The 23000-nt window shown below is 40.9% G+C and overlaps 1 protein-coding gene across 1 annotated transcript in view; it reads left to right on the forward strand.

Annotated features, from left to right (window-relative positions):
- Positions 1 to 23000, forward strand: part of L3mbtl4 (L3MBTL histone methyl-lysine binding protein 4) — a 323366-nt gene that overhangs the window by 39606 nt on the left and 260760 nt on the right. Inside the window, exons 9-10 of the mRNA XM_032899789.1 lie at positions 16948 to 17033; positions 19102 to 19212. Of these exons, the coding sequence (XP_032755680.1) occupies positions 16948 to 17033; positions 19102 to 19212 (197 nt within the window). The remainder of the gene's footprint in view (positions 1 to 16947; positions 17034 to 19101; positions 19213 to 23000) is intronic.

Consider the following 23000-nt stretch of genomic DNA (forward strand, 5'->3'; position numbering starts at 1 on the left):
ATAAAGTGGCTTGTTACTCTCCTAATAACCATGCGACTTTTGCACCAATGAGCATGTCTTGCAGGCAGGTCATTATTATGGCTCATAGGGTTCATAGCTGGGTGCTATTGATGATTGCTCTTCCTTGGTAGTGTAAGTAACACCTTCCAGGACTATGATTGCTGTCCAGTAGACACGGGGCTTCGAGTTGAGTACTGTCACAATCTTGGACATACACCCAAAGGACTCTACATCATACTACAGAGATATCTGTTCATCGTGTACACTGCTTCTCTACTCACAGCAGCCTGAAATTGGAACTAACCAAGGTGTCCATTGATGGATGAATGGGTCATGAAAATATGTCCATTTACACAATGGACTATTATTCAGAGGCTAAGAAAAATAAAATCATGAAATGTACAAGTAAATGAACAGGGGTAGCAGCAACCACCCCAACTGAGGTAACCCAGGCCAAGAAAAAATATTCCTGTTTCCTTCTTTCAGTATGTGAGCATTTGCTTTTAAGGTTTAGATCATGTGACATCCCTTTGGAGCTGAAGTTAGCTAATAAGAATTCAAGGGAGGGTTTCCCATGGAAAAGGAAACAAAATACAATAGGGGTATAGAAGAAAAACTTAAAACGGAGGGGTAAAAAGATTAAGGGGTGGGAAGGTAGAGGAGAGAATGTGGAAATAACTAGGACTAAAGGCCTGTGAAAACTACACTGATGAAGAAGCTTTGTAAAATGCATACGTAGACAAAACAGTTTAAATAAAGTCACCACATAATGGGGGAGAGGGTATCCCAACTAGACTTTCTGAGGTACTGATAAAATCCCAGTGTCACGAATAGATTACATCCTTTTGAGTAGTTGTCCATAGGTGTCCCAGGCACCACCCCAAACACTGTAGCTTCAGGCAGTGCTCCAGGCCATCCAGCAGGACTCAGTTGCAATAGGCTGTTGCTGAAGACACCACAAACCACCACATAACACTGCAAAGCTAGCTTCTCGCTTTAATTCATTGATTTCACTGAGGCATGGAAGACTTTAAGTAGCCAGTTCTTGCTTTTGTCTCTGGAACTCTCAGAGTCCTGTTAAAAACTTCACTGCACTCACTCACTGTTTGTGGGGAGGACAGGAAGCTGACATCACCACTGTGGAAATCAATATGGAGGTTGCTCAAGAGGCTAGAGACTGGTCTACCATACAATCATCATAATCCCAAGGGACGCTGTGTCCTACTGTAGAGATACTGCCTCATCCATGTTCACGGCAGCCAGGAAATGGAAACAAGGGTGTCCACCAATGGATAATAGAAAGGGTGGTTCCTCAACATAAGGAAATATTATCCATCTATAAAGAAAAATGAAATGATGAAACACACAGGTGAATAGATGGATCTTGAAATGATCATCGTGAGTGAAGTAACCCTGACCCGGAAAGACACATACTGCATGTTTTCTTTCATATGTGCTTGCTAACTTTGAGTACTTAGATGTATGTCACAATTGGAGTACCTGTAGAGATCCGAGAAGAGCCACAAGTGGGATTGCATGGAAAAGGGGTAGAATGCAGGTGGTATAAAGAGTAAAGGGGGATCATGGAGCAGTGAACAAGGCTTAAGTGGGGTGGAGGATGGGTGGGACATGGTAGTGGGGGGAGCCTTAGGAATGATAACTTGAACTAAACACCTTTGACGATGCCATATGGGAGCCTACTACTGTAGGAAATTTCCAGTATAAGAATAGTCTCTATAGGGTCATACATTTGAATGGTATGCAAGTGGCACTATTTAAGGGGATTAAATGAATTAGGATGTCTGGCCTTGCTGAAGGAAGTATGTCACTGGGGGTGGGTTTGGGGGTTTCAAAAGTCAATACATAACCCAGACACACATACTCCCCCATCTCTGATCATGATGTGACTCTCATCATCCACTTCAACCCCTGCCTGCTACAGGATGATAATGAATGGTAAGCAAGCTCCCAATTAAATGCTTCTTTCCATAAGAGTTGCCTAGGCTATGATATCTCTTCACAGCAATAGAATAGAGACTAAGATACATACACATGCACACATACACATACACACACATACATACATACACACACACACACACACATGAGAGAGAGAGAGAGAGAGAGAGAGAGAGAGAGAGAGAGAGAGACAGACAGACAGACAGACAGACAGACAGACAGGCAGGCAAAGAGAAATACAGAAATAGAGTATATAAATTGAGTTTACCTACAAAGAGGTTATGCTTCTTCTAGATACCATAGGTTGCCAAATTTAAAAAGCCATTGGCAGACATGGGCTACTTTTCAAGTTGTTGATCAGTGGGGTCCCACAGATTTCCCCCAAAAGTTGCAGGTTATTGCCATTGCTCTTGGTTGCACATGGAGCTTGATGCTATGTGATAGAACAAGAGAAATAAGCTAGTATTGCATCACCCCGGATGCTTCATCCTAGTGACCATAGATGCCGCCAGTACCCCCGTGAAGAAAAGTCATCAGGGCCGTACCCAGCTGTGCACTCTTGCAAACTGCAGTAACAATAGTGGCAGCCTCCTTTCCGGAGTAATCAGCAGCTGCACTTCCTGGTTGGGCATTCAGACACAGTGTATTTGTCTGCTTCCCTGATGCTGGATATTTGGCTACATTGCATCCCTTAGTCCAGGACAATGCTGAAGAAGCTTTTGCATTTAGTCTGAACTGTGTCTTCATATACTTAGGAGCAGGAATTGCGGGGTCTCACATGGTAATTCTGTTTTTTAATATCTGAGAAAACTTTCTAGAGACCCTGTGCCATTTGACATTCCTGCAAGATATGGGATTTCTCCCAACCCACCCCACCCAAACACACATTTTGGCCACCTTTTTCTATATTATGTTTTTACTGTTAAAATAACCTCATACTGAAGGAAGGATAAGGTGCCAGCCAGAGGGGATCTCCTCTCTCAGAAAGAGACTTCACACTGTTCTAACAGCTTGTGGTACCACTGTGCAGATGAAACACTTCGACCCAGAGACTGATTGGGATCTGCATGTACTTGGCTCTCTGGTTAGACTTTGATCTCACTGCAGGGCCCCAAAGATCCACTTGAGGAGTTCCCGAGATACGTTAGTCTCTCTCCCCAATGCGGCCACATTGAATAAATCTCCCTTCCCTTCTTTCTCTGAAACATTATCCAGCTGGATACAAAGTAGAAACTCATTGTGGTTTATTTGGGTTTGTGCTTTTTTATTTTTTAAAGCGCTATTCCCTTTGGGCAGCTTCTCAAGTGCTTGTCTGCCATTTGTCTGTTTTCTTAGAAGAAAAGTCTATTCAAATCATCTATCCACTTTAAACTGCCTCTTTAAAATTTTCAACATTCAAATATTATATTATTGTTGTCTAAAACTTCGTATATTCTGAGTGGGCGATTGTGTGTTATGTGATAGAAGCCAGACAGATGCTTTGCAAATGTTATAGATTTTATTTTGCATGTTTCATTTCATGTTCTTCTTAAAGGATTTGTTTTTATTTAAGTGTGCATTTGTGTGGCTGTGTGAGTGTATGCCACATGCTTGAAGATGCTTTCCAAGTCCAAAACAGAGCATCTCATTTCCCTGAGCTGAATTTACAGGTGGGTAGGAACTACCTGAAGTGGGTGCTGGGAACCAAACTCCTGTGCTCCAGGAGAGCAGCGAGTGCTCTTAACTGATGAACCAGCTTTCCAGCTCATATTTTCCCAGACTTGATATTGCCCTTTGTATTGATTTCACATTTCTATAATGGGATATTTGAGGAAGATAATTCTAGAAGGAGAAAATACGTGTGTGCAGCTTTGGAGGCTTCCTGCTTGGCATCTGAGTGAGTTCATTCCAGCTGGAGGTCGTGTCTCCTCATGGCAGGTGAGGGACAGCAGAAGCCAAGGGTCTCGGGAGATAAGGAGAAACAAATGGTACAGCAGCAACAAGGGTAGCTATCAGAAAGGTGGGTCAGGCTTTGTTCTTTTAAAACAGGCCACCAGCAGGAACTCAGCCAGTTCCTGAAAAACATCTCAAGGCCCCAGTGACTAATGAACTTCCATTAAGCCTTACCTCAAAACGATTGGGTGCTTTCCATGGTGCTGCTCTGGGGACTGTGACATTAACAATGTTAGAGGACAGAGGGTCACTCTCAAACCAGTGTCCTCAGATACATTATGGTTGTATTATCTAGTCCTTCTGTGGCACTTAGTATTATGGTTAAGTCAGAAAGTTTATTGTTAAATATCAGTTAAAAATAGTAACTGTGGATTTAAGTCACCAGTTCGTTTTTAATGAACTGTAGCACATGACACAAGACAGGGTTCTGTTTATTCTTTTGAATCTGTTATCCAGTATCCAAGCACTATTTTTGAAGAGACCATTCTTTCTCCTTTGAATCTTCCATGTAGCATTTTTTTTGAGACTAAATTTATTGCAGAAGGGTGGCTCCATATTGGAAGTCACGGTTTCTATTACATGAAGCAAATGCAAAAAGAATATGACAATATTTCTATTCATGTGCCGCATTGTAAGCCAGTTTTAAGTAGCAATTGTGAGTTCTTCAAATGTATTCCTAATTTTCAAGACCATCTCTTCATTGGGACCTTTTAGCGCTCATAAGAATGTGAGGATTTACTTTTTTCAAGAGAAATAACTGTTGTCATTTTGACAGGGTTGAATTAAATCTGTAGATTGCTTTGGAAAAATACAGTGTTTAGAGCTGAGATTTGTGATCCAAAGAAATGAGATGTTTTCAATTTGTTTAGGCTGTCTTTAATTTTTTTTCTTTAATACTTTATAGTTATTAGTTAACAACTTTCAAAAATATTCCCTTTGATGAAATTTTCTCTTGGACAGTTTGTATTTTTAGATGCTATTACAGATGGAATAATTTCTTCACTTGCCTTGATATTATTGTTATCAAGTGAAAAAGATGTCCAATCTTGTGTGTTCATGCTCTATCTTACAAATTTATTGGATTAGTTTATTCAATCCATGTGTAATTTGTGTCTCTGAACATTTCCATTGGTTTTCAGACACGCAGTCATGTTGTCTGTCATAAGAGGTAACTTCACTTCTTCATTTTCAGTTTGGTTGATTTTCTCTGGTCTTTCTTGTCCAGTTGTTCATCCCGTGTCTGCAGTGTAATACTGGAAATGGAACTTGCTGGATTTGTTCTTGATGAACAAGATTCAAACATCTTACCATTGATATGATGCTAGCTTTAAGTTTAAGTCAGACCTCGTCTTGGAGTAAGATAATTCCCCTTTTCTCTGAGACTTTTTCATAAATATCCACTGAATGCTTAACACAGCTCACCTCCTATAGCGTACCACCTCCTTCACAAGGAAAACCAAGCAAGCCGCCTCCCCCATATTGACTTTACCCAATGTCTTTCTGTATCTGTGGAGAGGGTTTTATAATTCTCCCTTTTGTCCATTCCATTGATTGATTTTCCTATGATAAATCACAATCGATTTCTAGGGTGGAAATCTACCTTTTTTAAAAAAAAAATTTATTTCATTCTTTTATTGTGTTGTTAGATTCCGTGTGCTGATAGTTTATTGGAAAGCTTTTATGCATATCCATATGGTCTGTCATTTTCTTGTCTTATCTCTAGAGCCTATTCTTTTTTATGGCATTATAAATGAAATTTTTATCGATTTTAGTTTATGGTTGTTTATCGTTAGTATTAAAATACAGTTTGTTTCTTCATATTGATCTTCTCCTCAAGCTTTTCTGAATTACTCTCCTGGGGTGTTCCTTATGGTTTTCTATCTGTGAGATTATATCATATGCAGATGGAGGGGCGTCCATTCATTCCTGAGTGTTCTCAACGACTGTGCTTTCTTGTCTAATTTATCCCCTGTAATATACCACAGGGTAGAACTCCCCTCCCCCCCCGATTTTATGGAAAAAGATTTTAGTCTTTTATAGTTAAATATGATAGTCTCTGTAGCCTCGGTCAAATGAAATAACTTTCTCTTGTTTTTAGCTTACGTACTTCTTAAAAAGTAAAAGAGATGGTCTTCACTTTTACTAATGTATTGATTTGATATGAGCATATTCACAGATTCTCTTGCTATACAAATCTTGTACCCCTTGGATACATCTTACTAGAAGTAATTATTGTATATACGTTGTTTTAATAGAATACTTTACTAATTATTTTAGAATTTCACACATTGTTGGGATGTATGTTGATCATATTCACCGTAATCTTTTTTCCTCTAACCCTCCCCCCCTAGAGCTATACCCCTTCCTAAATTTGTGGATTTTTTCCCTCTTATTATCTCTTTTATTGATAGCCAACTGAGTTAAATTTTACTATCCCTGGCTACATGTGGATTTGGCCATTCACTATAGCATGGATGACCTAAATGAAATTGAACCAGTGAACAATCCCTTAAATTAAACTAACTCTTCTTCTACCAGCAGCCATAAACTATGTATAACTCCTCAGTAAGGGTTGAAGATTCCCGAATTCTCCTACCCCATGCTGGGATATTCACAGGCATGGCAAAGGTCACAGCTGCAGTCACTTATGAGCACTTTGGTGTTTTCATGACTGTAAGACACCATCCCACCTCACTCCTCCCTACCCTTGGCTCTGAAATTCTCCTTGCTTTTCCTTGATGCTCCCAGATCTTTTGGAGATGGGTATGTAAGATAAACATCTCATTTATGGTTGAGAATTTTGTCTTCTACTACATGAAAAGTTTTCTCTGATGAGGCCTGAGAGCTGCACTGATACGTGGGAATAGAGACACAGATTTAGAGGGTGGTTCAATACTATGTTCATCTAACAAAATAGTGTTAGATTCACTTCTGTGGCCTGTGAACTCCCCAGCAAAGAGTTCTTCGTTAGACTTATAGCTGAGCTATGCGTTTCTTCTGTGGAATGGGCCTTAAATCTAACCAGTAGTTACCCAATGACATTTGTTCTGTTATTGCACTAGTGAGCATATCTTTCCAGGTTTTGACTCCAGTTCTTACAGAATTCACTATGGGACTAGAAATTTGACTTTAGCCCCAACTGGTTCATAGAGCTCATCCTGTGATGGGGATTTGACTCCCTTGAGGCATTCTGGTGGTCAACATGCAGCTTCACAGGCAATCCTGATGTTACCTTGTCAAGACAGGTTTTTCTTCGGGATCCAAGCCAGGAGTCAGTGACAAGACTGTCCAGTCTCTACAGCTGGATATAATGCAGAGTTCCCTCTAGGAGGATTCACAGAAAACAAAACAATAAAATGTAGTTAGAAGAAGGGTAAGTTATAACCAGAAGGCAAATTGTTCTAATTGATACAGAGATTAAAGAGATAAAGGAACATTGAAAACAGAATTACTCACCTTGAGCCATCCTCGGCCACCCAGCTCCTCTGCAAAAGAATTCAGAATCACGGAGACAGCAGAAATGTCTGAGAAAGGCTAATGACCACATAGAAGTCTAAAGCATAGATGCATGGACTAAGGGGGTCTGCCCGAAACCTCGAGAAGACCATCTCTAGGGTGAAAAAAACAGTAAGTTATATGAGAAAGGGGAAAATATAGAAGACAAATTTAACAAGAAAGTCGAAGCATTGAGAAAGAGCCAAAGACAGCAGCTGGGTTAAAAACCGGCCAGTCAGAGAAGAGCTATCACCAGAGAAGACCTTGAAGGACAAATTCAAGAAAGGAGGTCAAAGCTGAAGCAAGAATATAGTCAGAAATCTACAAGGAAATCTAAAGGAGTGCAACCAAGATTTCTATGGATTCTGGGAATACATTTCAGAGACCAAACCTGGAGTTGATGGGATAGAAGATAGAATTTGACAGAGATGAAGTCAAAAGGAATAGACAAACTCTTACTGAAATTATAGCAGAAATTTTTCCTACCCTAGGGAGTGAATTAGACTTCCAAACACCAGAGGTATTTTCAATCCCAAATCCACGTGACAGGATAGTAATTCTTCAGTACACAATCATAGTCAAGATTTGAGAAATACAAAGAACATCACACACACAGACACAAACACACAGACTCACACACACAGATTCTCACACACTCATTCATACACACATACACACACTCACTCACACACATGCAGACACACACACTCATATACACAGACACACACAGACACACACACAGACCCACATACACACAGACACACACACACTCATTCACATACACACACACACATAGACACACACAGACACATACACACTCACACAATACTCATTCACACACACATAGACACACACATACACACTCAAACACACACACACACCATCCAATACTAAAAGAAAAATGACAACCCACATGCAAAGCAGGAATGTCAGAATAACCTCACACCCTTCACCACAAATCTAAAATCCAGACAAGCAGGGAACAATCTGTATCTATGAAGCCAAATGGCTCTTAATCGAGAATGCAAAACCCAACAAGGTTGCTTCTCAGAACAGAAGGAAAAGTAAGGATACTTCAAGACAAAATGCTTTCCATTATGTAAATTATGTAAGATTTGGATTAGAGATTCTTTATGCATCTATATGTTTTATGTTTAAGCACAATACAATATAAATAACATTACACATTATCCCTTGATTGGTTTGTTTCTCATAGCAATTAGCTCCAAACTTTATTGGTCAGAATTATTTTACAGAAAGCAATTTATCTTTTGAACATTACATATGTTTATGGATTTTCCACATGTGTAGGCTTAAATATGTTCATGTTTATAGGTCATAACATTTTATGTCTTCAATTACATTTTTTTGGTCAGAAAAAAAAAAACGTTTTCTTTATTTGCCAAAGCTTATGCACTTCCAGGGGCAATAAAAGCTTTTGACAGCAGAATAACAGGAATTGATCTGAGTTGTTGCCCTGGGTATTTAGGGAGATTATCAAGGGTTCTAGATGACAGTGAAGGGTAGAAGGGAAACAAGGAAGGGTGGAAGGGAGACAAGGAAGACCATTTGTAAACATGCAACAGTAACATACAGTATCCTTTCACTGATACACTTTTAAGTGTTAAGCTATAGTTCCCTTTGCTGTTGCATGGAAGATTAAAAGCAAGCCACCTTCTGTTCCTTGGGACAACTTCGGCTGATGCATTAGTTGAAATGGTAAGTAGGTAATGGGTGGAGTTTTAGAAAACCTTTCTAACCATTTGAAGAAGTAATGGTTCTCTGCACAAGGGCAATCATGACTCACAAAGACCTGTGGCATCTGTGGGGCAGGTACTGTTCCGTAAGGAATCAACTCCTGATAAATGGGGTTAATCTGGCCCTATCATTATGTAAAGGTACCCACAGTATTTGATGAAATATTAGGGAACTACCTCTGGAAAACTAAAATTAATTTTTGAAGTGTGGGTAGAGACCAGAAAACTAGAAAGGGGCCCGGGGAAGGGGGAAAGGGGATAGAGCTGTAAGGAAGGAGGAAGAAAAGGGTCATGGAACACATAGATGATGAAAGTTGAAGTGGAAGCAAGGGAGTATGGGAAGGGGGCAGACACAGAGAAGAGAAGTTGGTTAATCTATTAACCAAAACTCAGTATGTAGGAAAATAACATCAGGAAGTGTGTTACTTTGTATGCTAATTATTTTTTGGGGGGGTGCAGTGAACTTTATTGATGGTATTCAAGAGAGAAGGGAGGGCTCCCTAGGCCCCTCCTGTTATTATGGGGTCTGGGATGGAATTGTGAGGGAGATGCTCAGTGTTGGGGGCTGAGTTAGGATGGGGACTCCTCAGCAACTGAGGGCCTCTCTCTTCCTCTCAGTATCCTTGCTGAGCTGGGGTGGGTGGTCCAGGGTTTCTTACTTCTTGGAGGCTATGAAGGCCATGAGGTCTACCACCTGTTGCTGTAGCCATATTCATTGTCATACCAGGAAATGAGCTTTACAAAGTTGTCATTGAGAGCAACGCCAGCCCCAGCATCAAAGGTAGAAGAGTGGGAGTTGCTGTTGAAGTTGCAGGAGACAATCTGGTCCTCAGTGTAGCCCAGGATGCCCTTTAGTGGACCCTTGGACACCTGCTTCACCACCTTCTTGATGTCATCATACTTTGCAGGTTTCTCCAGGCAGCATGTCAGATCCACAATGGATACATTGGCGGTAGGAACACGGAAGGCCATGCCAGTGAGCTTCCTGTTCAGGTCTGGGATGACCTTGCCCAAACCCTTGGCAGCACCAGTGGATGCAGGGATGATGTTCTGGGCTGCCCCACAACCATCACACCACAGCTTTCCAGAGGGGCCATTCACAGTCTTCTGAGTGGCAGTGATGGCATGGACTGTGGTCATGAGCCCTTCCATGATGCCAAGTTGTTATGGATGACCTTGGCCAGGGGGGGCTAGGAAGTTGGTGGTGCAGGATGCATTGCTGACAATCTTGAGGGAGTTGTCATATTTCTCATGGTTCACACCCATCACAAATGTGGGGGCATCGACTGAAGGAGCGGAGATGATGACCCTTTTAGCCCAACCTTTCAAGTGAGCCCCAGCCTTCTCCATGGTGGTGAAGACGCCAGTAGACTCCACGACATACTCAGCACCATCATCACCCCATTTAATGTTAGCGGGATCTCACTCCTGGAAGATGGTGATGGGCTTCCCATTGATGACAAGCTTCCCATTCTCAACCTTGACTGTGCTGTTGAACTGGAACATGTAGACCATCTAGTTGAGGTCAATGAAGGGGTCGTTGATGGCAACAATGTCAACTTTGCCAGATGCAGAGCAGAACACAGCCCTGGTAACCAGGCACCCAATATGGCCAAATCCGTTCACACCGACCTTCACCGTCTTGTCTATGAGACGAGGCTGGCACTGCACGAGATGCGGCTGTCTCTGGAACAGGGAGGAGCAGAGAACCTTGTATGCTAATTATAAGAATAAAACTAGACTTAAAATTAATATTCTTGATGATTACACCATAGATGGCAGCTCTACTTTTCTTCCTTATTTTTGATATCTGGAAAAGAACTGCCACTTATAAAAATGTGCATGTATATGAATTTGCCTTGATCTCTATCACCCAGTGTGCCTTGTTCATCAGATCAAAAAGACTTTCTTCAACAGGCTCTGTAGCAGCCTGTTCTATAGTTAATAAGCGCCTGCTGTCTGATTCTCCCTCATGAAGCAGGCAGGTTGGCAGGAAGCCCTCCCAAACATGGAGATTGTCAGAATGCATGAGCCTGACAGCATGGCTGGTCTCCTGGAGACCTAGCTGAGACTAGAGGGCCTCTGTAAACACTGCTGCTCACTCTGGAGTGCTTACTACCTGCTGCAAACTAGGCCCAGTACATGGGTTTTCAGGGTATTCTCAGTAACAGAATGGAGAGAATTGGGGATCTTGCTCTAAAAGACGGGTCTATTATTTCTCTAACAGCTTTATTGAAGTAAAAACCACCAACTGTATAAGTCATCCATTTAAAGTGTACCCAGTCAATATTTGTACCATATTTACAGAGTTGTGTAACCATTACCACATTCGTTCTGACAGCACTTTTGCTACCTCAGAAAGGAGTTCCCAGTAGTCACCTATTATTCTCCAATCCTCCATCTTTCTACATTCTTGACAACCACTAATTTACGTTGAGTTTTTACAAGTGTACCTGTCCCAGATATTTTTCTGCAAGCAAAATAATGTTGCCTTTGTGTGTGGCTGTTCTCCTTGAGCATAGTAGTGTCTTAGTTTTATCCACAGTGTACTTTTGTCTGGCATATATCATTAAATGGATAAAACACAATTTACAGACCTGTTTATCCACTGGCAAGCATTCAGGTGATTTCTACTTAGGGTATATTTTGAATAATACTCGTAAGAATATTTGGTTTTGTTTAAACATAGGTTTATGGTCCTCACGGTGTTGTAGCTGGGGTTGGATGTTTGGGATAATTCTGTAGCCCTGTGTCCAAATTATTGCAGACCCACCCTGCTGCTTTCCATGGCTCTATATCGTCCGCATTGTTCTGAGCATGGGGTTTCCTACTTCTCTGCGTCTTGACTGACACTAGTCTGTCTTTCTAATAGTCTGTCTGATAGAATTCGTGAGACGTGGAGTCTAATTTTGGGGGTCTCATTTTTCTCAGTTGCCCAGTATGGTAGAGACTTCCCCACAGTTGCCTGTTTTCAAGGCAACTTTGTGACGTCAGGGTGGATTTCTATCTTCTTTGTTGGAGACACGTTATCCAGAGAGATAAGAAAACCTGCCTCTGTGCACTTGGCATCTCCTGATTTTTTTCAGGGCACTTTAAGAACTTTTTGCTCTCCTCTTTCAACAAGCTCTACAAAGTATTACACCCAGACACCTGAGTGCAATAGAACAACTTCCAGGGCACACGGAGTGAGAGCTTCACAATGGCAATAGTATCTGAATTGGTCTCCGATGGGCATGGAAACCTGATGTTGTACTATTGGGTGGAAGGAAGTAGGAGCAAAACAAAATAGCCCAAAGCCCCTGCAGGCATAGAGTGAGGCACTCTAGCACAGGCACACTGGCTACAGGATCTGGTTGGGGGCAGGAGGAGAGGAGGTGAGAAGTGATGCAGAACATCCTCCAGGGGCTTTCTGATGGCCTTTTAAGAGGTTTCACTTTAAATCGTAGACATTTTGATTATTCAGAGCAGTGTGGAACAAGGATATGAAAGACCTGCCAAACTAAATGATATTAAACTGCCAAAAATCAAAGTTTTGCCTCCTGCCATAAATGATATCCTCAATAGAAAAATAAACGCGAGGGAAAACATGCAGATGATCCAAGAGCACACATTACATCCCTGTTTCCTGTGTGTCCTTCACTGACGCAGATGTTCTTCACCCTGTAGTTTGCTTCACAATTTTGAGGACCACAGTTAGTTGGACCATGCTCCCCACCCCAGGTTTGGCACATGCTTCCTCATGATTACATGAGTCCTTGTCATTTCTACGTGACATCAGACACCCCAGAAGCCATGCTAATGACCATGCTTGTTCCCGTTGTATCCTGGCAGGTGTATGCATGGCAGACTCTCTTCCTGTTAGTGGTAACCTAGTTTCAGGACCAAAGGAGAGTGACCCAAGTTTCTCCACTGTACAACCACTTTATTCCTGGTGCAACACATCCATATCTGTTGGGGAATTACTCCAAAATTATACAAATATTCTATCTCTGACCCAATCTATAGTCACTAATTTCTAGCATTCACTGGCATCGATTGGCCGGATCAGTATATGCTTGCTAGGGGCTGATGTTCAAGTACCATGCATCCTCCTGATTTCTCCTTCGCTGACTGATGTTTGCTTTTTCTGCTTTGTGCTATCAAGAACTCATGGTGACCAATTCCTGTCCAGAAAGATGAAGGACACTTTGTAGGGACAATTACACAGTGGTATGTGGTTTGTGACAGATTATCACTTCTATAGTATATTTGTAATCTTTAACTTCTGGAAAACCAGAGTTCGACATGGGATGCATGTAGTGTAGTATAGTGTAGTGTAGTGTAGGGTATTGTAGGGTAGTATAGTGTAGTGTGGTATAGTGTAGTATAAGAATATTTACGAGAAGTTGGGAAGGCAGGGGGGGTGGAGGCCGCTGTTTGTCCGATCTTTAGAGAGAGTAACAAGTCTATAACAAAGGCTGTGCGAAAATTCATTCGGCAACAGTAGGTCAGATTAGAGCACGGCAGGGATTCCACTATGGAGAAGCATGTTGGGATAGTTATTTCATGTTAGATAAGATTATGACTTGGTGTATTACTGTTTTCTTTTGGAGATTAAGTATGACATGAGATGTCCTGTTGACAAGGGGTGACTATGTGATGACCAATCTTGGTTGTTGTCTTGACCATAACTTAATTAGAAACTTTGATGAAGATGAGGAAAATCAGACCACTTGAATGTGTACATAGGTCTAACAAGGCATGTCTGAACTTGAAGTAGCCATCTGCTTTTGGCCTCATGGTGCTCCCTGCAGATGTGTCTGCAGTGGTTCCAGGATTCTCATAAATGCCTTATTCCTATTGACGTTCTCTTTAACTGATTTATGTCTGGACTTTAGAGTTCTGTCAAGTCAGTTTTCATTCACTGGCTTGCTTTTCACACTTCCAGAAATACTTGTTGACATAACCCATTGACTTTTAATCTATTTTCACTGTGACTTTATATTACCATATTAGTTGTACTTTAATTGAGTTATTATTTTGCTTAAATAGCATTAGATTTATAGTGCTCTAGCTAAAAACTCGCTATTTTTATTGCCTTCTGTTTTTCCTTCCTTGTCATTCCTTCCATATAAATGCACTTTTGTTAGTTACTGTGAACTAATTAGTGCATTGAACCACATCAAAATCATAGTGCTTTTTTTAAAAACACATTGAGCACCTTTACTTCTTACTACAACACAATCATGCTGATTCTACTTAGTAATGTGTTGTTGTTGTTTTGTTGCAGTTGCAGTTGCTATGGGGCTAGGACTTCTCCAGTTCCTTGGGAATGACCTAATCTGATGGCTGCACATGGTGGCTGGGGGGTTTAGTGGCTGACCTCAAAACTGACTTCTTTCTTTGACCTTACCTGCATTAGTTACCACCCAGCCAGAGGACTGTAGTTAACTGCAGTGGAGTCCAGAAATTACTGTTTCTTCCCAGAAGAAAACATCCTAAATCCTTGGCATTCTATGCTATACATATTTTGCTTTCTCTCAAGTGATTGTATACGCATACTCTCAGGAACACCTACACTTCCTTTCCTATCATTGGGGTTTAAGTAGAGCATCCTTTGAAATTAATTAGGCTCTTTCTCTCTTGTTAAGCATTCCTTTAGAAATACCTTTATTGGGGCCATTTTGCTAGCCCAGCAGAGAAAGGACCCTTATGTCAAGCCTGCTGACCTGAGTTCTATCCTAAGAGAAATGACTGCCACACATGGTCTCTTAGACTCTGCTCACATGTGGCAGCCTCTAAGCAGCCCCACCCTCTCATGCACCCACGCATATACACAAATAAATTTGTACTAAAAATTTAAATGCCTTTATTAATATTTGGCTGCATTTAGAGGGGAACACAGTGAGAGTGGGTGTTTATTTCTGCATTTAAAAGCTGTAAGTTTAACATTGAAGCTTGTGAATGAATGCTCAATGGAGGCTATTTCCTGAGACCATGACTACAGTCCATGAAACCAAGGGATAGAGACCCTAGAATTGACTCTCCAAGAATAGCCGCAGTGCTCTCACTCTATCTCCAAAACCACCTCTCGAGCAGATATCTAAGGTGGCTCAGACATTTGTAGAGCATGTGAAAGATTGTTGGTAGTCAGTAACCCCATCGTGATTTCCCTGTAGAGCTAAATTGCAATAGCAAAATTCATGCTAAAAAGAAATGCCTTATTGGGTTTCCAAAATGTACTAATTGTATGTGGCCCAAAGAATGGTTGTATTTGGTAGTAATAAGGTAGATCCTAAATGTGCGGTTCACTGTCATGGGTAGTCAGGGCATAAATTAATTAACTAAAATGATATCAACTGGGCAAACCTTAAGTGTGAAGGACAGCTGGGGCCTGAGGCTTTAACAAGGAACAATACAGTAATGAAGTAAGAGGATGTCAGGTCAGTCATAAAAGAACTCTGAGTGGAACATTATGTAGTTAATGAGAGGGGGAAACAAAGACAGAAACAACTATAGATTTTTATTCAAAGTTAAGGAGGGAGAAAGCAAGGATGCAGGTTACCTGACCTGAACCATTACAATTCATACCAAGCCGACGGCAGGCAAGGCCAGGTACTGTGCTAGCAAAAGTGGTGCAGACTCATTGGTGATTTCGCTAGATGCCGGGTTGTGCTGGTTTCTTAATTTTTTTTCTGCATCAATTTCAAATCAGCTCTATTTTGAAAAAAACAATTACAAATGAGCTCTCTGAACTGGATGAGTTACACCTGTAATCTGAGCACTCAGAAGACAGGAGGGTAGCTGGAACTTTGTGACTAGCCTGAGCTACATAAGGAGATACTATCTGAAAAAACAAACAGCAACAAAAGAGGAGAGAATTAACAAAGTATCTGTCTTGACAAAAGCCAGAGGCGCAATTCCCCAAATGATAGATCCAGGAGAGATGGGTGACGAGGTAACAGATCTGAGAGCCTGTGACGAGGCTTATTTAGTTACTCTGCCTGAAGGTCCCCCCCCCACACACACACCTCTTTAATTGTGAGGAGCTGAATATGCATTGGAGGCTTGTGGCATCATTGACACTCTAAATACAAGAGCTTTGTTCTAATGTCTGTTGTTTTAAAGAAAAAAGCAAATCTGAAATCTGACTCCTTTTCCAGATTCATTATCTGAGGCTTTACCAGGAGGAAGTCTTCTGAAATCACATGCTAGCTTGAAATCATATAGGGTCAGCAAGGGATCATTAGTGATCATGTGACCTGTGGTCAATGAATGTCCCCTCCCCATCTCCCCATCCCTGTCATATAGAGACTTCTGTGGGAGTGCCGCTTTCTGTTCGGAATGGCTTTCCTGTCAGAGGCCTGAATGCTGAGATGAGTGTCAGCCTTCTTTTAGTTCTCAAAATCCAAAACAGAGTGATGAATGAGTATTGTCTGCTGGGCATTTTGGGTAATCCACATCCTTACGATGCTGGGACAAACCATCCAAAGAACCTTTTTTCAGCTTCATGGCACAGCTGACTTTAGGTTTTTTCCAAGTCCTAAGGACCCTAACTCTTGGGAGTCAGAGTCTTGGCTGCCACTTCAGTCTAACAAGTCCTGGCAAAACCACCTGGCCTTGGTGGGTGAACTCATGAAGTAGTCATCGGGTGCTTGCACACATTGGTATTGGTCCTCTCAGAGGTTTGCTTAAGACTGAAGGAAAATAATATAAACTTCTGATGATACAGGTGACAGTGTTGTTCATAATACACGGGGATCTGTGAAGAATCTTCTGACCTGTGTGTGTGTGTGTGTGTGTGTGTGTGTGTGTGTCTTCTCAGGTTATCCTGGTCCAGATAAGTTTTCCTGGGCAGACTACCTGCAAGCTACTCAAGCAAAGGCGGTCCCCGCCAAGGCCTTTAACACGGTGAGTTCCTGTGGTGCCCACCCTCACCTCCCTGAAGCAGGTGAGCCCGGCTGCCTCTGCCGCTCTACCTGTTTCTAGTTCTTGAATCCAGGTGATGATTTCATAACCAGCTTGCTTTGCTTTTGCTTAAGGATGCAACATCGCACTTATGGCCTGTTGCTCCTATATGCTAGCATGTAGAGATTGATTCCTTATTGGAGTCACAGAGAGGGACATAGAGGTGCTAACCTAAAGGGTCCCATCAGCCACTGCAGGTGGAGAGCTTGAAGCCCATTTTCTCTGGGCCAGCTGAATGGAGAACTCTCATCTTTCTGTATCCTTTTCTCAGGGACTGTTTGGATAGTGATGGTAGCATAGTCAAATAGGTGAGACAGTGGACGGAGTCTGGTGAGCACAGATTTATCTCTGTATGAGGGCAATGTTTGTTCTAGCCATTAGAATACTGATGTTTATGGTTCACATTTACACATTTTTATTCAGAGTTTAACTAGGTAGAAATTAATTTGTAAAACATTTTACACACAGAAGTGGTACAATTTAGAAATATTGTGTTCTAAATCAGTCTTTTTTTTTAAAATTCCTTCCAAATTCTGACTTTTCCCCCTGACTCTACTTACCTCTTTTTTTTCCCCTAAGACAGGGTACTTTTGTGTAACCCTGTCTGTCCTGGAACTCTCTATATAGACCAAGATGGCCTTGAATTCACAGAGATCCATCTGTCTCTGCCTCACAAGTGCTAGGATTAAAAGCTTACCTTAAATCATTCTGGTGACTAGACGAGACTTGAAACAAAACACTGTTTTATTTCTCTAAGAAAAGGCTTAGTGGGTGGGTGTAGGTCCACAGAAGAAGTCCAAAGGGTCCTCAAAGCTTCAGTAGCAAATGTGTCCAATGTCTGGTAGCTTCTCTTTCTCTCTTGCCTTTTTCCAAACCTTCATTTGATTTTCCTAGAGAATAAAGCAATATTTAGCTGCAAAAACTTCTAGGATTTGTCATGGGTTATCTTGGATTCAACTCAAATATATACATTTGGCATCTACAATGTGGAACAATTACATTCCTTATGGAGAATAGCAATCTTGGGCGAGAGAAAGAACCTTCTCAGATACCTAGTTACACGGACACAACCCATTTAGTAGGTGTAGTGATGCTTTCAAAAGAAAATAGGCTTGCATATAAACTGTGCTGGAGTTCAGCAGATCCTGGAGAATGGCTTAATTATTTATAACTCACACATTAATAGAGTTTTATTTTCCTGTGGCCACAGCTAGACTTGAGGAACTCAATGTGATTTTATTTCCCCGTGAAGTCAGCTAAACACTTTTCACGTGAAATGGCATTTGATGGGAAGCTATCAGCTAAACCTGTGAAACCACTGGAGCGGTCTCTCTTTTGACCACTATGTTCATAGGACACATGCCACACCCAATGGGCTCCCCATCCTGTTTCCTTTGCTTGTGTTCTTATCATTATGGACTCTTGGCCCCAGATATTTTAAAGCTCAAACCTAAAGTCATAGGTGAGTTGATGAAAGGAGAACTTATGGCTTTAAATTACATCAAGGTTAGATTTTTAAGGGAGTTCTTAAGTTGAACTTTTAAGCAGCTTTTCTCCAAGAGTATATTAAAGTTTAAATTTAGAAAACACGGTGTTTATCTTTTTGAGTGACTTGCTACATAAATGGACTGCCTTTTAAGACACGCAGCTCAAATGGCTAGCAAAAGTAGTAAACCATCTTATTTTATACTGATATTGGAAAAAAATCTAAACGGATAGAGAGACTGTAGTCAAGAACCTTTCAAACCTTGATGTCATCGTTGATAAATTCATAACTGAATCCGTCTTTGTGTTACATAGTAATCTCGAAAATGTCCAATTTTTTTTCTTTCTACTAATAGAGATTTTCATAGCAGTGATTTGAGAATGCGCATAAAGTCCTATATGCTCTTAAAACTAAATCCCAATTTTGTTAAAGATCTGTGTGTTTGCACCACAACCACGATGTTGGGGCAGTGCAGTGGGCACCTGGCTTGCCGGCTTCATGACCTGTTGTGCTGTGATGTTACAGAGGGCTCCACACGGGTTTTTGCCAAACATGAAGTTGGAAGCTGTGGACAAACGGAACCCCCGGCTAATCCGCGTCGCTACCGTTACAGACGTTGATGACTACAGAGTAAAGGTACAATCTTTACTTATCATACGGGCTCCCCAACATTCCTTGCGCCTCCCCCTTCTTGTCAAATACTTTATCTTCCTCAGATTTTAATTCTAATGCAGGGTAGTTTTCTACTGGAGAAAAGGTTTTTCTGTGGAGAAAAGCTGTTCTGGATCTAGCCTTGCTGACTGTCTTCAGCAAGTAGAGATTAGAAATAGTTTCCTTGAGGCAGGAGGCCATGTAGCTGACAGAAAGGCTACAGGGTGCTGCTTTAAAACCTCCATCTGCTTTCTTCCCTCCTTGCATATCTTAGATAGGTATTTTTTAGGTGAAATAGGCAATCTCTGGGTTGAACAGGACCATGACTGAGAGATCCATAAGGCATTTTTCTCAGACATTCTATAAGTTCTTCCTTAAATTAGAAAAAAAGATTTCATCTCCTTTTTGTTGCCATTATCATTTTTTTCTTGAAATCATTGTCATAATTTCTATGAGCTTTTGTTTTTCTGCTTTGGATTAGAAAAAAACAAAAAAAAACAAAAAACAAAAATCAGAATGCATTTTGGTCACGGTAGCCAAAAAGTTAGGGCTGAGTCAAGGAGCTGATAAGCAGATTTCTGTGTTGTCCTCGTGGAAGACTCATCTTTGAAATGAAATTTTTCTAAGATTAAAAATTTTTCTGTCCCTTTCACACAGAGAGCAGAAAGCATTTGTCAGGGTGGCTTCATTGTGTTTTGTAAGGAATGACAGTTAGAAACAATTCCTCCATTTGAGCACAGTTTGTATTCACAGTAATGAGACAAATGAAGTAAACTGATTCAAACAGGCATTATATTAAAAATGTATTTGTTTGGTGCCAGTGTGATACAGTTGAAAGGAAGGTTTATTTTATTTGCCTTGTCTTTAATTTGAATAATTCATTCAATACAGTTGCAGGTACATGGGTTCAATGAAATTCAGAGGTGAGTGTGGGGCTGAACCCGTGAGCCCCACACATGGCGGAGTTCTTTGTCCATCTGACAAGTAAAGTAGCAAGTGTGTCCAGGGACCAAGTAGCTGCTGTCTCCCATAATACCTTGCGGTCAACAGTGTATCTTAAATTCCATTTTAAGTGTGGTATCTCTGTCTCATTTTTGGCTCATTGTTATTTCCTGGCACTCAGGGTGGCAACACATGCCTTCTCACATTGGTTCTGTGTAGATTCACATTTATAACTGTCATGTTTAGGTACTAGCTTTCATTTTAAATTTATTGCATTTTGGTTTTTAATAACATACAAAATGATCTAGATTGTTATTAAGGGAATATCTTATTGATATTCCTAAGAAATGTATTCTGCCTTCCACTTATTTGCTGCCAGCTTATTATACGAACATCTTGAATTAACCTATTTATTATCTTAAAATATAATTTGAAAAACTTTATCTCCCTGAGTGAGTTCATTATATTTCTCATTTACTATCTCAGCCTTTAGATTTTAAAATCTCAGTATTTAGCTGATCACTGCAAAGCAATATTTCATTTTTCTTGTTATTCTCTGTAATTCATAGAAACTCTCCTTATTGGAGGAAAAAGAATATGAAGTACTTGTGAAAGTATTAAAGCCATAACTACTATCTCTGTGGTCTTTGGGGTAATAGAAGGCCTTTAGGATTTTAGACTTAAATAAGAATATGTTTATGTAAGTGCCTACCTTATATAGCAGCAGTCTTTCAAAACCAGTACCAGTTTTGGAATATATTTTAATGTCTTGAGATCTCACACATAACCTTGGCCAATTGGCAAAATTTTCTTACTGCCTATTTTTGGCAGAGCTTGTCTCTACTCCTTGCCTTCCTTCATCCAGTCCCACAAATAGTTGTCTTGTTCTTTGAGGTACAGGGGAGATCTGTGAGCTGACCATTTTCTAACAAACTTCAAGAGTCAAGAGTATTAACTCAAAATCCATTCCTCAATGTCCCTCCAGAGGAAAGGCATTAAAATGAGAGTTGGTTTTCCCCCCTGATCTCTTGTTTACAGAGGCTGAAGGTCTTTGGCTGCTGAGAAACTATTTGAAGCTTTTTGATCTCTTTCCTTGGCAATCCCTACATTCCTCAAGCGGTCTGTTGATCTCAGCATTCTATGATGTTTCTCCTGCAAAGTCTTTGTCTTTCCAATACTTTTTTTTAAATTACTGGCCCATAATAGTCATTAGTCACATGAAACGGAGGAGCAGAGTAGGGGAGCGCTGAAGGTACTTTGGGGTTCTATCAATTGAGTATGTGTAAACTCTTCCCTCATTCTCTGTCCTTTCCTAACTATTTCCCCCGTTGGAAATCTGATCCTGCAGAAGGTGCCAAGAAGTGCCACAGCTTGACCTGGGTTTGACCTTTCGTTCTGACCTGCTCAGCTTTGCAGTTACTTGGGTGGTTTCGCTATTACAGTAGTAAATGAAGGGACCACAGTGGAACGCACCAGCAAAGGCTCCAGGACTGATAGGCACTGCAATGAGAGACAGAGCAAACCACTCACTGGGGAATGAGCGCATCGTTCTGGACTCTAGGCCCAGCCAAGTAGCCAGTGTATCCCACACTAACTCTTTAAAGAAGTTTTTTGCTCTGCTCTGTGTTTGATGAGGAGAGCTTAAGGAACATCAACATAGTTTCAGAGAGCTAAACTCAGAGCCAACGTCTTTTGTGCTTTGTCTTTAGCTAGAAGAAGGGATTAGGCTGGTGGAACCATATCACTGCTTCAGGGATGCGTGGTCTGCAGCCAGATTCAAGGTCATGTTCTTTCAGTTCCCTCTGCTCTTAGGCTGTCTGTCTGTCTTTCATTCTAAGACTCTGTTTGGCCAACTGTGTGTCTCCAAGAGGTCAGTGGTGAGGTTTGACTGGCCATGATTGGATATTAAGGTGACACTTTATTCCCCTTATGTTGATGTCTGGACTTATTAATTACCATGGTTACTCTCTAATAAATATTTATGATAGACTCGCTGCTTCCTGTTCAATTTGGAGCCAGCCACTATGTTTGGTAATTATTCTTTTGTTTGGCTGCACACTGCACTCTGCTATATCCGAAAACCCATTACTGTCATCTTATCAGGAAATGCACATTAAACTACAGTAGATGGATGGGTACTTTAAGGAAGTTTAGACTACATTCAGGGGCAAAGAATATTCGTCTATGAGAAAATACAAAGGGGGGATTTAAAACAGAGTAATATTTGATAAATATTTGCCCTGTGGGAACTGAAGCTAAGCTGTGAAATAAATTATAAATGAATTCCAAATAGATGTCTTAGGAAGCTCTCCTGAATCATTAATAAATTGAGCCTCCTCAGCCTTTTCATATTTAATACATTAACTGGATGTATTTGCCGTCTTTCTAAGCGAAATAAAGACACTCTGATCAAGGAAACTTATGGTAAGTTGTCCACTTTCATGACTAGAAATAATTTTGGAACTTAGGTTAGACTAAGGAGTTGAAAACTTTTGCTTCCATGAATCTATAGGTGAATTAGCATAAAGAGATCCACATGTAAGCGAGCAAGCATTCACTTGCTTGACAATTGCCGTGTATGTAGCCTCTGGAGTCCTGGTTTCACTGTCAAGGAGGGATCCAGATCTGCAATAGATCAAAATTTCTTTCTGGGATACATTCCTGGAAATGGTTTTGAGACACGAGGATAGAAGAAGATACTGATTTTTAAAAACAACCGTTCATTGAGTTGTAAACTTATAATTACCGGGCATTATTGTGTCACAGCAGTTGATGACGGTCTTCATTTGGGAAGAAGACTGAGACACTTCTAAAAAGCATTCCGACCAACT

The sequence above is a fragment of the Rattus rattus genome, chromosome 4 (genome assembly GCF_011064425.1).
Source record: "Rattus rattus isolate New Zealand chromosome 4, Rrattus_CSIRO_v1, whole genome shotgun sequence".
Taxonomy (NCBI): Eukaryota; Metazoa; Chordata; class Mammalia; order Rodentia; family Muridae; genus Rattus; species Rattus rattus.